This window comes from Tenrec ecaudatus, chromosome 3, assembly GCF_050624435.1.
Source record: "Tenrec ecaudatus isolate mTenEca1 chromosome 3, mTenEca1.hap1, whole genome shotgun sequence".
Taxonomy (NCBI): Eukaryota; Metazoa; Chordata; class Mammalia; order Afrosoricida; family Tenrecidae; genus Tenrec; species Tenrec ecaudatus.
This window is the reverse complement of record NC_134532.1, coordinates 139190376-139206893: the sequence shown is the minus strand read 5'-3', so window position 1 is coordinate 139206893 and position 16518 is coordinate 139190376. Positions and strand designations below refer to the sequence as shown.

At 39.8% G+C, this 16518-nt stretch overlaps 1 protein-coding gene across 1 annotated transcript; it reads left to right on the top strand.

Moving 5' to 3' along the window:
• Positions 1–9548: 9548 nt before the first annotated feature.
• Positions 9549–12059, top strand: LOC142442783 (protein SET). Its single transcript, XM_075544084.1, has one exon. The coding sequence runs from the start codon at positions 9610–9612 to the stop codon at positions 10450–10452; it is 843 nt and encodes a 280-aa protein (XP_075400199.1). The 5' UTR covers positions 9549–9609; the 3' UTR covers positions 10453–12059.
• The last annotated feature ends 4459 nt before the right edge of the window (positions 12060–16518 follow it).

The following is a 16518-nucleotide window of genomic DNA, read 5'->3' as shown; positions in this document are numbered from 1 at the left end:
GCACTACCACATTTCATTTTTCTTGTAGAATCATTGGAAAATTCATAGGGAAAACAAAGTTATTTTTCTTTCCACTGCTGTATCCTTTCTTTGCTTTGCTTTTCTACAAGTACTATTGAAGCATTTTCACTTCTTTTTCTCTGAACAATAAATGAACTACGTAGGTGGAAAGCCTCGTATGGCAAGTGGCATTTATTTAAAAATATACTTGCCTTTGCCTAATAGCACTATAATGAAGTTGAAATTAGATCCCAGGAACAAAAGTGTCACACATGGTTTAGTTAGTTGTCTCCGAAAGAGAACATAAGAGCAGCAAGAAGCTAATCTATTTTAAAATAAGTCTAGCTCCAACATGGTGTGACGAAATAATCTTTGTACTCATTAGGGATCAATTAGTGTTTCCATTAACTGGACTGTCTTTCCCACAATTATAGCATAAAGGACAGGAGATCTCAGACAGCTAAATGAGAAAAATTAATTTTGAGGCAAAGGCAATTATTTACTATGGTAAAGTTGAAGCATGTGTTGATAAAAGAATAAAGAAAAACAAATTAAAATTTGCATGATTGAAGAAATTTGTTTGAAAATATTAACCTATTTCTTAAAAGAGATATGAGCAATTTGACTGAAGTGATCACAAAGGAGGAATGTAGAATGGAAAACCTGGAGACAGATATGATGTCTCCATCACCTGTGTTAGACACGCTTGCTGAAATATGCTTGCTTTTCCTGAATCTGTACCATATTTGGAAGCCTGGAAACATGAAGTGCATGTATGAGGGTGTTTCCCAAAAGTTATGGGAGCATTCTATTACCCTTTCCTTCCATTTCCCCACAAAGTTTTTGGAGCAGTCTCACCTTTTAAAATTTAACATGGAGTATTAGGGCTCTAGATTGGCGGTGACTGAAAGCACTACTCCAGTTGGTTCAAATAAACTTTGAAAAATGGGAAGAAGTTTGATTTATATTAGGGAAAAGTTTAATGAGAGATGCGCCTCTGGGTAGAACTCCGTTTAGGTTGTAAACAATAACCTCAGCACTAGGTCGTATAGTACATTGATTTCATTAGCTCCACCTCATCTGCACATGGCCACAAGATGGCTGTAGTTCATCTAGCCTCACCGTCTGTCTTTCTAATCCAACTCTAGTGATCCGGAGAAATGGGAGTCACTCTGACTTCCTGAGCTAAGGATCATGAACTTGGTGCCCTAGGACTTTGATGGGCTCATTGACGTAAGACTTGGTGATTTACACTGGGAATGATAGGGGATAGCATCCTGATCTGACCGCACCGACTGCAAACAGTGATGATGGAGGGTGTATAGCCAACTTACAGAATTACAAGCATCCGCTGGATTCATAGAAGATGGGTAATATGTAAACCAATGTAAAGTAAACCAAAACTGCTTCTAGACACAATCCCTTACCATTCCTACAGTAGTTATTTCAACCTTTCCACAATTTAAGATATTTGCTAATATGTTTGATTTATTAGTAACGAAGGCTAAAGCAAGGCCTTCTGAAACGGGAGTCAGGAGAGAACACAATGTGTCTGAGGTGGTTACTATTCAGTTAGAAAAACAGTTGCCATTGAGTCAACTCCGAAGCTTGGAGAAGTCAAATAGAACAGAACAAAACTTTACCTGGCCTGCCTTATCCTCATGCTCACCTGCAAGTTTAAGCTCATCATCACTACTACTGTGCCAGCCCAGCTTACCTAGGCCCATCCTCATCTTAACGGGATGTCTGCATCACCACATACAATGCTCTCCTCTAGCGATTGAGCAAGTGAGTTGGACAATGTTCTGTGGTGAATTGGAAGGTTTTCACTGGGTTATTTTCAAAAGCAGTTCACCAGGCCCATGTTCCTAGGCTTAGTCTGGCAGCTCTACTGAACTCTCCACCTGGGAAGAGCCTGCAGGAGTTTGAAATACCAGTGGCATGGTTTCCAGTAGGATCATTATACATAAGTAGCAGTACAGCACACTGACAGAGGTATGGTGGTAATGCCAAACTAAATGGTATGTCACTAATCTAGTTGCAAAGGACGACTTCGAAAGTGGGAGTCATTGCTGAGGGACTGCTAAGATGCTGGCAGTGGTGATGGGAATTTTGGGAAATGAATCATGGTAGTGGTGCCGCAACATGGTCACCATGGATTAATACCCCTGCACTGTACATGAAAAATGCTGAAAGGATAAATATTCTGTTATATAATATACATTGACCGCACTTGAAAAGAAAAATTAGGGACAAAGTAACTGGTAGAAGTTTCTATAGTAAGAAAAAGAAAACAAAACAAGTTTTTATCCCATCCCATTTTTTTGCTCACTAGGTTTTGGAAGTAGTTTACCAGAGGTTTCTTGCTAGTCTGGCTTGGTCTAGAAGTTCACTGAAATCTGCCCACCATGGATACCTGCTGTTATTTAATCTACGGGTGCTTTCGTGTCTAGCCTTATAGCAGCATTGTAACCACCCAGAGAACAGCAACCTGACAGACAGGTGCTAGACATGAAGGACGTGAGCAGTCTTAGAAGAAATGGCATCAGAATGCTTCATAGAAGCAAGGCTGGCGATAATTTGCCTTCCTTAATCTGAGCCTGTCATCAGGAAAGACCAAATTCTAGAAAGGTCCTATGTATTTGATAAAGTCGGGAATCAGTAAAACTGAGGGAAACCCTCAATGGGCACAAGCAAACCAAGGGTCACGAAGATGGCACAGGATTGGGCAGTGTTTTTTGTGTTACACGTAGAGTCAGCATGAGTTGGAATCAACTACATGTAACTAACAACAATACAATAATAATAGCAATCTTCCTAAATGTGTGGGTTGTTGAACAAGATGACTGGATACCCCCCTGGAAAACTCTTATACATTTCATACTTTCTCCCTAATTTGACTGTGAACTCTTGCAGGCATAGATTTGTCTAATCCTTATGCTTTCTTCAAAGCTTGTTTGGGTTGCTGTTAGGTGCCATCGAGTCAGTTCCGACTCAGCGACTCTACGCAGCAGAAGGACACACTGCCTGGCCCTGAACCATCCTCACAATTTTCTTATGTTTGAGTCCATTGTTGCAGCCATGTGTCAGTCCTTCCCCTTAAATCTTTCCTCTTTTTTCGATGCTCCTCAATTTTACTAAGCCTGGTGTCCTTCTCCCGGATCTCCCCTGACAACTTGTCCAAAGTCACAAGTTGAAGTCTCACTTGTCTCCAAGGAGCATTCTGGCTGTACTTCTTCTAAAACAGATTTGTTTGTTCTCTTGGCAGTCCATGGTACTTTCAGTATTCTTCACCAACACCATATTGCAAAGCTTAATGCTATGAAATATACACTTTGAGAGCACTGAGTAAAAAAAAAGACTTTTAAAAATAGGAAAAAGAGAACTTCAGATTCCTGAAAGTATACATGTCTCTACATAATTCCAAATTAAAGCCACCTCTTGGCTATCTAAAGTTGGTACAAAAAGACAAGTTGTATTTATTTGCTTGTTTTACTCGGTGAGCCAAGAAATAAATGGTTCATATTTTTTTTCACATTTGACTTAAATTTTTTAATAATTGATAAAATGTTACATTTGATGTTATGTTTTAGAAGTTCAAATTTTCAGAAAGTTTTACTATTTATTTTTTTAATCACTTTATTGTGGTCTCTTACAGATCTTAAGACATTCCATACATCAATTGCATCAATCATATTTGTGCATAAGTTGCTATCATCATTTCCAAAACATTTTCTACTGGTACATATATTTGATGATGGGGATGTGAAAACAATTACAATATAATATCCAATGTGTTTAATGGAAGTACATGTAAAACATATAGGTCACTGGATAAGGAGCCCCTGTATAAGCTTGGAATAGTCACCAAAGGCTCCTTCCGAGGTGTGATGTTGGAGTTGGATTTTGAAGAAGTGAGGACAGACACAAAAAAGTCAGACATTTCAAGTAGATAGATCAGTCTGTTCCGCAACTCAGAGATTTGAGTTCAGTATCCGAGAAGAATGTTTTATAAGGGAGGAGTGATTGACAGGAGATGAAGCTGGACAGGAAGACAAAACACAGATTACAAAGGTTTTGCTTGTCATACAAATGTACTTAGAATTTTATCCAGCTTGTGAAAAAGAGGCATTGAGGAAATTTGAGAAAGGAAGAAAATCAGTGATTTGCTGGTACAATAGTGGGATATGAGCAGGAAGCAGTGTCATTGTCATAACTCCAATTGGGCATGACAAAGATTTGACTGGGACAGACTGTGACAATGGTGGAGAAGTGATGAATACAAAAGTATTAAAGTTCCAAAAAATGTGTGAATAATGGGACTATGTATAAACTAGAATTTCTCCATAGTAAAGATGTTTTGGTGAAGTGAGACCCTGCTCCTCAGACTCCCCACTGACATTCACCACCCTGGACATAAGGTGAACAGCAACGTGAAACTGCCAGGCTTCGTCAATAATCAAAATATGGGTCTAAGAGAGGGAAAGTGACTTAGCTGGGCTCTTGGTTTCCTGATTTAGTCAACTTGAAGGATAATCTTTCTGCACAACAGGGGGGAGAAGCAGGCCTTAGTTCTGTCTGCTGCACTTCCTCTGCCTTATCTTCCATTTGTTCTCTATTCCATTGTCCTACCCAGATTGACCATAAAAACTCTTGCCAGACCCAGTACTTCAGAGGGAAATGGAAATTCAATGCTACACTGTTTGCTTACATATGGAAAACCTGGGTTTGATTTCCAGCCAATTCATCTCATACGTAGTGAAAACTTCAGTATTTCTATGATGCTGAACAACTTTCAGCAGAATTTCTAGACTCAGATAAATAAGTAAGAAAAATCCTGGATAGTTATTCAAAAAAATGATCCAAGGAACACATGAGTCACATTGGTTGGATTAGTTTACCAAGAATCCAGGGCCCAATGCAATGGCAACTAACAAAAAAAATGAAACATTAATCATCTGAAAGTTCAAAAAATTAAGTAACTAACAATAAGAAATAATTCTACCTAGTCATTTTGTCCTGACGTACAGATATTCAAATGTCCAAAATTCTATCCTCATGTACACCATTAGCTACCTATTTTCAAAAGGTGATTAAATTTCCTTCTGAGCTAGAATCTAGTGACAGCAATTACCTCTGTCGTAATTATATATAGAGAGAGGCGCTCTGGGTGGTGTAGTGGTTATGAAATTGGGCCCCTACTGATAGTGTTATGGTTGCACATTGGGCTGATAGCCACAAGATTGGCAGTTTGAAATCACCAGGTAGTTAACTGGAAGAAAGATGGACCTTTCTACTCCCACAAAGAGTTACAGTCTCAGGGACAATTCTGCCCTGTCCCACAGGGTCACTATGACTAAGAATCAACACAATGACAGTGAATTTGAGTTTTAATTATATTAAGAGACAGAAATTACCAAAGAGATAAGTTATATCAATATATCTGCCTATCATATATTACAAAAGTGTTTCAAAAATTTCACAGAATAATTCTATAATCATTTAATTCTATTTCCCCAGGAACTTTTTGAAGTCCTCTTATATAGAACCAAACCAATTGTCATTGAGTTGATACCAATTCATGGTGATCTATGTGTGCCAAGGAGAATTGAGGTCTATAGTTCTTCAAGGCTGGGAACGTTCCAGAAGAGATTGCCTGGCCTTTCTTTGGAGAAACCTCTGGGTGAGTTTGAACCACTAATTTTTCATTTAGTAGTTGGGCACTTAAACATGTGTACCACCTAGGGACCATATATAAACATGCAAACATATGAATATATGTACACATGGCTGTGTTGTTGGGTAAACATTGGCCTTCTAACCACAAGGTTGGTGGTTGTAGTGATGTGAAATTAATTACTTATGATTCATCTACCCATTTGTCTATAACTCCCACCAAATGATTAGGTGGGGCCATGTGAATAAGATGTTCACTCAGAAGTTGGTCAGTTTTTACCATTCTCCTGGCTATAAGAGAACTGTCTTAGAAGCAGGAACGGAGAGATTCCTCCGATCACCAACAAAGTAAAGCAAACTGCAGAGCATATGTATGACCCCCATCTGCAGTGCCAGAGGCAGCAGAGTCACAAGAGAACTCATGTTGAAACACAGGAGAGGAGCTGAGGCAGTAAGGCAAGAGGACAAATGGGTGCTCTAGCCCATGGAGACAGAGGCCATGGGACTAAGTGATTGGGTAGCTGACGACCAGCGAGATTCTTGATTATTGGCTAAGAAGAGGAGCCAACTCTGGATCATAATCATGAGTGTTGTCTGTGAGTTTTACGTGGCCATGGCAACAGAATATCAAACCCAACAGAGAAGTGGGGTCAGGATGAAGAGTTCGTGTCAGAATAGAGAAATAGAGAATGGAGGGTTACGGTATATTTACCCCCAGCCCATGGCAGTCAGCTTTGGGCTGGTGTGAAGCTGAATTATCCCTCTCCCTAGTGAAGCCACAATAAGTCAGATATAACCCCAATACCACTTTCTGGTAGGTTCAACCTGCTCACTTTGTAATTAACAGCATATATATCTATATCTATATCTATATATATATCTATCTATATCTATATATATATATATATATATGAAAATCAATCCACTGCTGTCAATTCTATTTCAACTCATAACAACCCTGTTGGGAGTAGATACAAACTGCCACATCATTCTCCTGAAGAGTGGCTAGTGGGCTTGGACCACAAGCCATTTGGTTAGTAAGGAAGTTCTTATTCACTGCCCTATCAAGACTGCCAGGGAAAGCGGGCAAAAGTAGACCAATCCTCCTTTCTTCGCGGAGTTTACATTCTAGTGAATTGAAAGCTGATCATTTCTCGAGTATGCTTTAAGGATAAGGTCCTTTAGCAAAGTTAAGCCTACTGTCTACTTGACCATTCAAATCTGCCAATGCTTCATTCAGTGTTGTAACTGACAACAACATGATAGGGATCACAAGGACCATAAAAGTTGGGCTGTGACACCAGAGAGATGAAGCAATTTCACCTTTCTGTTTTTCATCACCATTGCTTTGTACTTTGGATCAAACCTTGACATGGATTGTCAGCGTCCTCAACATCAAAAAGGTAATGCATACTTCAGTTTTATTGAAAAATGGGATGTTGGGCAGGTAAATGATTCCTGACTTTGGCCAGAGGATGACTGAGTGGCAGTGAAATTACCTCCCACTGGACTGCATTTTAGACAGAAACACAGTGTGTTGCATACTACCTCTTTCTCTTTTTCACTAGAAAGCAAATATAAATACATATCCACATATACACAAACTTGCCTTACCTCGAAAGCATACATACACAGGACGTTTTAGGGAGTAGGATCTGTCCAGCTATTCTCCTTACCATCTGCTTCCAGCTTTGCACATACTTCCGGACCCATTTTGCCTTTCTTTATTATATAATGACTTAGGAGGTAGAGACACAGTAGGTTGCAAAATGCCTCCTGGTAATTCCTTTCTCTTATATTTTAAGGCTTTGCCTGTGTTTGAATCGTCAATGTAATAGCTGAGTACTCATTGAAACTTCATAAATTCTATCTTGTGGCATTGTTCGGTGTCATTGAATCAGTTCTGATGCCTAGTGATCTTTGATACAATGAATTTAAGTATCCATTGTACTAGTTGTGTGCCATCCTCATGATTGTGGTTCTGTCTGAGCCCCTTGTGACAGTCACCCTATCGAGTCATCTTCTGGAAAGTCTACCTCTTTTCTGCTGCCCCTTCTACTTCACCGAGCATGATGCCCTCCTCCAGGGACTGGTATCTCCTGAAAATATGTTGAAATTATGTAAGACTTACTCTTGCCATCCTTACTTCAAAGGAGCTTGGGCTTCTCCAAGACAGATCAGTTAGTCCTTTTGGCAGTACATGGTAGGTTTTATATTCTCTTCTCCAGTACCATAATTCAAATATGCCAATTCCTCTGTGGTCTTATTGATTCAATGTATAACTTTCACATACATATGAGGCAATGGAAAATACCCAGGCTTGTTTCAGGTCCACGTTAGTCCTCAAAGTAACTTTCTGGCTTTTCAATCTGAAGGGGCCTTGTGTAGCATATTTACCTAATGCAAGTTTTCATTTGATCTTTTGATTGCAGCTTCCATGAGCATTGATTATGGATCTGAGATAGTTAGTTTATTGTGCCAGCCTGGCCGATAAACACAGGTGGGTTTAATTGAAGGGCAGAGAGATAAATGGTTTGGTGAGCCTCGCCTTTCTTGTCTCTCACTCTTTAATCATTGGACCAGTGTGCGGCTGCCTTGGTTGTTCCATGCCTCAATTTACAGGCTGTGGGACGCCTAGCCTGTGGACTGTGTCACTGTAAGTTGAGGTCCCTTTAAGACCACATGATTGGAATTTACATCTCTTGAGCTGGGGACTGACTTTTGGTGACCTGGGTGACAGTTGGTGACCTGCCTTGCTGTTTGCTGCCTGTGCTGGGATAGCCTAGCTCTAGCTACAGAGGACTACCTGGCAGCCCTCAAGACTTGAAGGACTGCCAGTGTCTCACAAATATCTCTCAGGAGTGAGTTACACTGAGCCATTTGTACTGCTTTATAATTTAACTGTTCATTTCTTGTATTATATATCTATCTATCTGTATATAATTTAATAGTTCATTTCTTCTGTTTTTCATATAGTTTTATAAATATATATCTTTAATATATATTTATATATATAATTATTAGCAATCTGGTTTTGTCTCTCTAGAGAGCCCTGTCTAATACAGGATCCAAGCAAGACAAAATCCTTGACAACTTCACCCTTTTCTCCATTTGTCATGAATGTTACCTATTGGTCCACTTGTGAGGATTTTGGTTTTCTTTTCTTTGAGTTGGAATCCATACTGAACTACTGCTAAAGATTTTCCCCAAATAAGAAGTAGATGAGATTTGTTTTGTTTTGTTTTGTTTTTACCTTCCAATACTGACTAAGGAACATAATTCAGTGTCTTATGGAGAAAAACTCTGAAGAGCCAAGATATCCTTCAGTTTGTCTGGATCCTCTGAATTTAAAGAAATTAAATTGTATTAATTAAATTACTTTAATAAACTCATTTTTAATATGTTGGAGTATCATGTGACTTTTGAAGCAGAATATGAATTTTCTTTCTCAGGATTTGCTGCTTCATTATAATCTTCAATTTATATGTACTGTTCCCAGTTGAAGACTTTGGAAAGAGAACGTCATGAATTTAATTGTGACCTCCCCCATTCCCCTACTACCATCGCCACCAAATATGTATTAAGCCAGGATTCTTCGTGGTTTGGCGGCTATGTAATGAGGAAATTTGCAGCTCTGTAATGCTGTACTGGTTCCTCCTGATGTGGTCTCATGTGGTCAGCCCATCAGGGTGGCATGCAGAACCCTTACTCAAGTAATGGTGCTGATCAAGGGAGACGTCGGACAGCGCAGGACATGAAAAATAATAATTTATACGTCATCAAGGGTTCTTGAGAGAGGGGGAAAATGAGGAGCTGATACCAAGGGATCAAGTAGAAAGAAAATGCTTTGAAAATGATCATGGATGGGTTTCCCCCGGAGGCCAGCGGCTCTTTCGCGCGTCCCTCGGGCTCCGCTGGCCGACAGCAAGCAGCATGGCCCCTAAACGCCAGCCTTCGAGCCTGCCGCAAATGAAGAAACCTAAGGTGCAGGAGACCCCGGCCCCCCCGAAGGAAGAAAAAGAACAGCAGGAAGCAATTGAACATATTGATGAGGTACAAAATGAAATAGACAGACTTAATGAACAAGCCAGTGAGGAGATTTTGAAAGTAGAACAGAAATATAACAAACTCCGCCAACCATTCTTTCAGAAGAGGTCAGAATTGATCGCCAAAATCCCCAATTTTTGGGTAACAACATTTGTCAACCATCCGCAAGTGTCTGCATTGCTTGGGGAAGAGGATGAAGAGGCTCTGCATTATTTGACCAGAGTTGAAGTGACAGAATTTGAAGATATTAAATCAGGTTACAGAATAGATTTTTATTTTGATGAAAATCCTTACTTTGAAAATAAAGTTCTCTCCAAAGAATTTCATCTGAATGAGAGTGGTGATCCATCTTCAAAATCAACTGAAATCAAATGGAAATCTGGAAAGGACTTGACGAAACGTTCCAGTCAAACACAGAACAAAGCTAGCAGGAAGAGGCAGCATGAAGAACCTGAGAGTTTCTTTACCTGGTTTACCGACCATTCTGATGCCGGCGCAGATGAATTAGGAGAAGTCATCAAAGATGATATTTGGCCAAATCCATTACAGTACTATTTGGTTCCTGATATGGATGATGAGGAAGGTGAAGGAGAAGAAGATGATGACGACGATGAAGAAGAAGAAGGTTTAGAAGATATTGATGAAGAAGGGGATGAAGACGAAGGAGAAGAAGATGAAGATGATGACGAGGGAGAGGAAGGAGAGGAGGATGAAGGAGAGGATGACTAACAGAACACTGATGGATTCCAACCTTTTTAATTTTCTTCAGTCCCTGGGAGCAAGTTGCAGTCTTTTTTGTTTTTGTTTTGTTTTGTTTTCTTCCTCTTGTGCTCAGTCACCCTGTTCTTGAGGTCTCTTTTCTCTACACCATGGTTCTCAACTTATTTGGGGGTGGGGGGAATAATGCCTTGTGCAGAATACAGTGGAAAAGAATCTCTACCCCCTTGTGTTCAAATTAATTTTTGTCCCTTCCTGTCTCAAAAACTATGGAATCAACACACCACCGTGCTCTGTGGGAAAACAAAACCCTCTGCTCCCTTGGCCCTGCTGGCAGCTGGAGGGTGCTAGGCCCCTGTGTAGTAGTGCATAGAACTCTAGCTTCTTTCCTCCTTCCTCTGTACATTGGGCTCAGAGATTACACTGTGTCTCTATGTGAATATGGACAGTTAGCATTTACCAACATGTATCTGTCTACTTCTCTTGTTTAAAAAAAGAAAAAAAATTAAAAAAAGGGGGTTATAGAAGGTCAGCAAAGGGTGGGTTTGAGATGTTTGGGTGGGTTAAGTGGGCATTTTGACAACATGGCTTCTCCTTTGGCATGTTTAATTGTGATGTTTAACAGACATCCTTGCAGTTTAAGATGACACTTTTAAAATAAAATTCTCTCCTAATGATGACTTGAGCCCTGCCACTCGATGGGAGAATCAGCAGAACCTGTAGGATCATCTTTGGAATTGACATTCTCTATTGTAATTTTGTTCCTGTTTATTTTTAAATTTTCTTTTTGTTTCACTGGAAAGGAAAGATGCTCAGTTTTAAACGTTAAAAGTGTACAAGTTGCTTTGTTACAATAAAACTAAATGTGTACACAAAGGATTCGATGCTTTTCTCTCAACAGATAGTCAAGACCTGAGTTTGACTTGCTTAACGGACTGTCAAACTTTGTCACTGGCCCTCCATAGTTTTTGATAATGCACTTTGCAGGATGACCTCAGGGCTATGTGGATTGAGTAAGGGGACTAGAACCTTGGTATATTAAAGACTTCATAGCTGGGAAATATCACAGACAATTCACTTGACCTCATTTTTTTTAAAGATCTACAAGGATTGTGCAAGACTTGGTTCTTAGTGTGTACCCAACTTAAACAATTTTTAAAAGTGGGCCCTTATTTGCCTGGATGTAATAATGAATAGTGCCTGCCACCACCACCCAGCCTGTTGCTTCTAATGCCAAGTCAACAACAGGCAGTTGGTGGCATGTCTTAACTGACCCTGTAATGTGTGTCGTAGAAGACAGGCCTGTCCTCAGAAAGTCCGAGTTGGTGGTGAGAAACTCCGGTTACGAGTACTTTCTTTGGGTCTCTAGTACCAGCTCATTAGAATAAGCTATCAAAGGAGACATTTCTGTGGATCTGAGTGAGATTGGAGCCTGCTCAGTCTACTCAATGCCATTGTGCAGAACCTTTTGAGAAGCTACCTAATGCATAGCCTTTTTAATGCTGTAAAGTGTAGGTAAATTGATGCCACCGTCAGAAACGAATCAATGGCCAACCTGGCAAATTCAAAGCTTTTTGTTGTATAAAACTTTATAAATGGAACTATTCCATCAAGGAAGCAAAGTGTACCAAGACTTGTTTAGATGGATAGTATGTAATTTCTCTGCACAGGTCTATGTTTAGTAAAATACATCACTGTACTGGTCAGGAATCTTGCTCCAATAAAGGAACATAAAGATTTTTTTTGAAAAAAAAAAAAAAAAAAAGAAAATGATCATGGAAATATACATACAAATGTGCTGGACACAATGAATGGAGGTATGGATTGTGATAAGAATTGTACGAGCCCCGAATAAAATGATTTACATAAAAAGATGAATATCCCTGGGGTATACCCTGAACCACATTTTATCTGACAAGTGATAAAGGAAGAGAGAAGCAGACAGAGAGGCGAGACCTCACTATCACCCAAAAGTACAGTGTATCTATTCGTCCTGGGGTCCCTGAGCTGAGAACTTCCAAGAGATGGGAAACAGAGATGTCACGCCACATAAAAATCACCTGGGAGAAGAAGAAGCTCAAAGGGACAAAGAACTTCTTCCGAGCAGACAGAGAGAAAGAGCCTCCCAGAGCTGCTACCCTGAACTCAGAGTTCTAGCCTCCTAAATTGTGAGCGAACGAATCTCTGTTTATTAAAGCTACCCTGCTGTGTTTCTGGTCTAGCAGCACTCAATACCTAAGGCAGAGAAGGAAGGAATCATCCGCAATGGCAGAGTTCTAAACAGGGGCCACAAGCAGTAGTGCACTTGTTGGAGCACTCGTCCTCATTGCTCCTTGTGTGGTTAGAATGGCTTTCTACTGAACTCAAGCCCCAAACACAAGAACTCAAAACCAAAGAAAAGCAGCATTCCAGGGCTCCACTTTTTACATTCATTTCACCACTTTAAATTTTTTCTTCTTAACCACAGAGCCTATGACACAAATGGTCTGAACTTCTACTGAATGCTTAAAATATCTTTTTCTAGAGTTGAGCTGGGGATCCCTGGTGGCATAATGGTTACACACTGGACTGCCAACTGTGAAGTCGGTAGTAGGTCACTATGTGCCACGATGTGCAACTCAATAGCAAATAAGGGTTTTTTTGTTTTTCATCATCAATCTGATTCCAAGTCATAGCGACCTATTGTGGAATGGTTTTATAGGTTTTGTTGGGTTGGAATGGTTTTATAGGTTTTGTTGGGTTCAGTTCTATGGAAGCAGATCGCTAGGTCTTCTGCTACATAAGTTCCAAATGCAATCTTTAGATTAGCAACTAAGTGCTTAGCTGTCATGCCATTACAAATCCTTCTGAAATACCTCCTGTTGGTGGGGCAAGATGCCCCACGCTGGAGTTGATTTCAAATCATAGTTACTCCATGTGGAAGAGTAAAGCTGCCCCCTAGGGCTTCCTGGGCTGTAATCCTTATGGCGGCAGACACTACATTTTTCTCCTGCAGAGCCTCTGAATAAATTCCAACTGCTAATCGTTTGGTTTGCAGTTGAATGCTTCAACCTGCAATATCATATGCCTAATACCTCACAAATCATGTAAAATGATCTTTCACTGTGAGAAGCTGACAATGAGCTAAATCAGTGGTCAAGAATAGCTCTTTGGAGCTTTCAGTTGCAACTCAGAAGGAAGCAAAAATCTTATTAGCAAAAGTTCATGTACAGCTTCCAGAATAGTTTCAGCTTCACTCTGGATTTTCCCGGATTCAAGGTTTAGGTTTATGAGAGTTATTTTGGGAAGAATTTCCTCTGTTCTACTCTTGTATAATTATTTAGGCCCAGATTCCAGAGCGAGAAAGAATATCTGCATTAGAGTCCCAACCTCATTTGCTACTGTAAAATTGGGGTTATAAAAATACCTGGTTTTTTTTTTAGATTTGTTAAAATGTTTGAATGAGATCATGCATTTGTAAATAAAAGGTATTACATACAAGTTTATCAAAAGTTTTGGAATATTTTAAAGCATAAACAGTATTTAGAATTGAACCTGGCACTTAGTGAATTCCCAATAAATGCTAACTATTTATTACTAGAGGTTTCCTAATGGTACAGTTAAGCACTCAGCTGCTTGCTAATGGGAAGGTCTGTGGCTGGAACTTATCAACTATTACACAGGAGAAAAATGTGGGATTCTGCTTCTCTAAAGATTCATAACCTTGGAAAACCTGTGAGTTAGTCTGGGTAGACTAGGGAAACAAATTTATAGACACTCATCTGCATATAAGAAAGAGCTTTATTTAGTTACTAATAGAGCAATTGCATATTGAGAAAACATCCCAGCCCAGTCCAGATCAAATCTATAAGTTTGATATTAGCCCATATGTCCAATACTAATCTACAAATTCCTCTTCAGACTCATGCAGCACATGCAATGATATCAAATGCAGAGAAGATCACAGGCCAGTGGATCCAGCGGTGGTGTAAGCATCTCAGCACTGGCATGAGTCCACTCATGGATCCTCCAGCTCCAGTGTTCTAGTTAGCTCCATGTGTCTTGTCATCAGGAATACAAATCAGAAAGTGAGTATGGGTCTGTCCTCCTGTGAGCTATCTATCTCCTTTACACATCCAAAATGAGGTCATCAAATTGCAACCTGATTGACAGGCTAGACTTTGCAAGTTGACAAAAGATTATGTAACTTCCAAACCTTGTAAGACAATTTTACTCTGTCCTAAAAGGTTAAAGTGGATTGGAATCTACTTGGTAGCAACAAGCTTCTTTGTTTGTTTGCTTGGTCTTTGTTATCATCATCTTCATGAAAAGTGTCTGTGGTTAGGTGCCACCAATTGGTGCCAATTCACAGCTACCTTGTGCACAACAAAAGGAAACATCTTGTGCCATCCTTACCATGGTCCTTAAGTCTCAGCCCATTGTTGCCATTGTGTCAATCCATCGTGTTGAGGATCTTCCTCTTCTGTGCTACCCCTCTACTTTATCAAGCATGATCCGTCTCCAGGCACTGGTCTCTCCTGACAGCATGTCCAAAGTATGGTGGATGAAGTCTCACCTTCCTTCCCTCTACGGAGCAGTCAGGCTGTACTTCCCAGATGGATTTGCTCTTCTTCTAGCAGTCCATGGTACTTTCATTTTTCTTTGCCAGCACAATAATTCAAATGCATCGATTCTTCTTTGACCTCTTTGTTCAGTGTCCAACTTTCACATGCATATGAGGCGATGGAAAATACCATGGCTTGGGTCAGGTGCACCTTAGTCCTCAAGGTAACACCCTGGTTTTTCAACATGTACAAGAGTTCTTGTGCAGCAGTTACACCTAATGCAATGCGTCATTTGATCTCTTGACTGCTATTGATTGTGAATCCAAGAAAGATTAAGACCTTTACAACTTAAATCTTTTCTCCGTTTATCATTATATTAGGATTTTTGTTTTCTTTACATTGAGCTGTAATCCATGTGGAAGGATGAAATCTTTCTTCTTCATCAGCAAGTGTTTCAAGTCTTCCTCAGTTTTAGCAAGCAGTTTATTAATAAACCTTCTTCAAATTCTGAGGCTGCATTCTTCTTAATAGAATCCAGGTTTTCTGATTATCTTCCCATCACACAGATTAAGTACAGTGAGAGGATATAATCTGGACACACACCTTGCTTTTAATTTTAAACCATCCAGTATGCCCTTGCTTCCCCCCCCCCAAATTGTCTCTATCCATGTACAGATTCCACATGAGCACAATAAAGTACTCTAGAATTCCCATTCTTCTCAAGGTTCTCCATCATTTATTAAGATCTACAGAGTTGAATTTCTTGGCATCGATAATAAAAAAGAATTAAATCATGCTTGTGCTACTCTCTACTTTCAGTTAACACCCATCTGTCATCAACAATGATATCCTTTGTTGTACATCCTCTTCTGAATTTGGTCTGAATCTCGGGAAGCTCCCTGTCAATGGACTGCTGCAACCATTGTTGGATGATCTTGAGCAAAACTTTACTTGCCTGTGCTATCGCTGATATTGTTCTAGAATTTTGCCTTCTGTTGGGTCACCTTTCTTTGGAACATATAGCTCTCTTCTAGTCTGTTGGCCACATAGTTGTCTTCCAAATTTCTTGGTATTTGTGTGTGATTTACTCAGCTTGTTGAAACCTTTCGATTGGTATTCCATCAATTTCTCTTAAAAAGATAACAGAAGCAAAAAACTCATTGGCTTCAAGTAATCTCTGACTCACAGTGACTCTGAGTGTGTTTCTGAGACTTTAATTGTTTACGGGAGTAGAAAGCCTCATCTTTCTCTTTTGGAGTGCCTGGAGGTTTTAAACTGCTGATCTTCCCATTGGAAGGGGAACACCACATAAGCACTATACAACCAAAGCTACCGTTAGAGCTGCCCCTGTGAATTTTCAAGATGGTCAACTCTACAATAGTAGAAATCCTCATCTTTCTCCTATGGAGAGGCTGTTGATCTTCAAGTTAGGAGCCCAAACCATAACCACTATACCACCAGGGCTCCTTGTTTTTGCCTAATGCTTTCAATACAACTTGGTTTTCTCCCTTCAGCACCATTAATTCTTGATCGT

What these genes read in the sequence shown, in the direction of transcription:
- LOC142442783 (XM_075544084.1), top strand. Translation starts at nt 9,610, where the DNA reads ATGGCCCCTAAACGCCAGCCTTCGAGCCTGCCGCAAATGAAGAAACCT.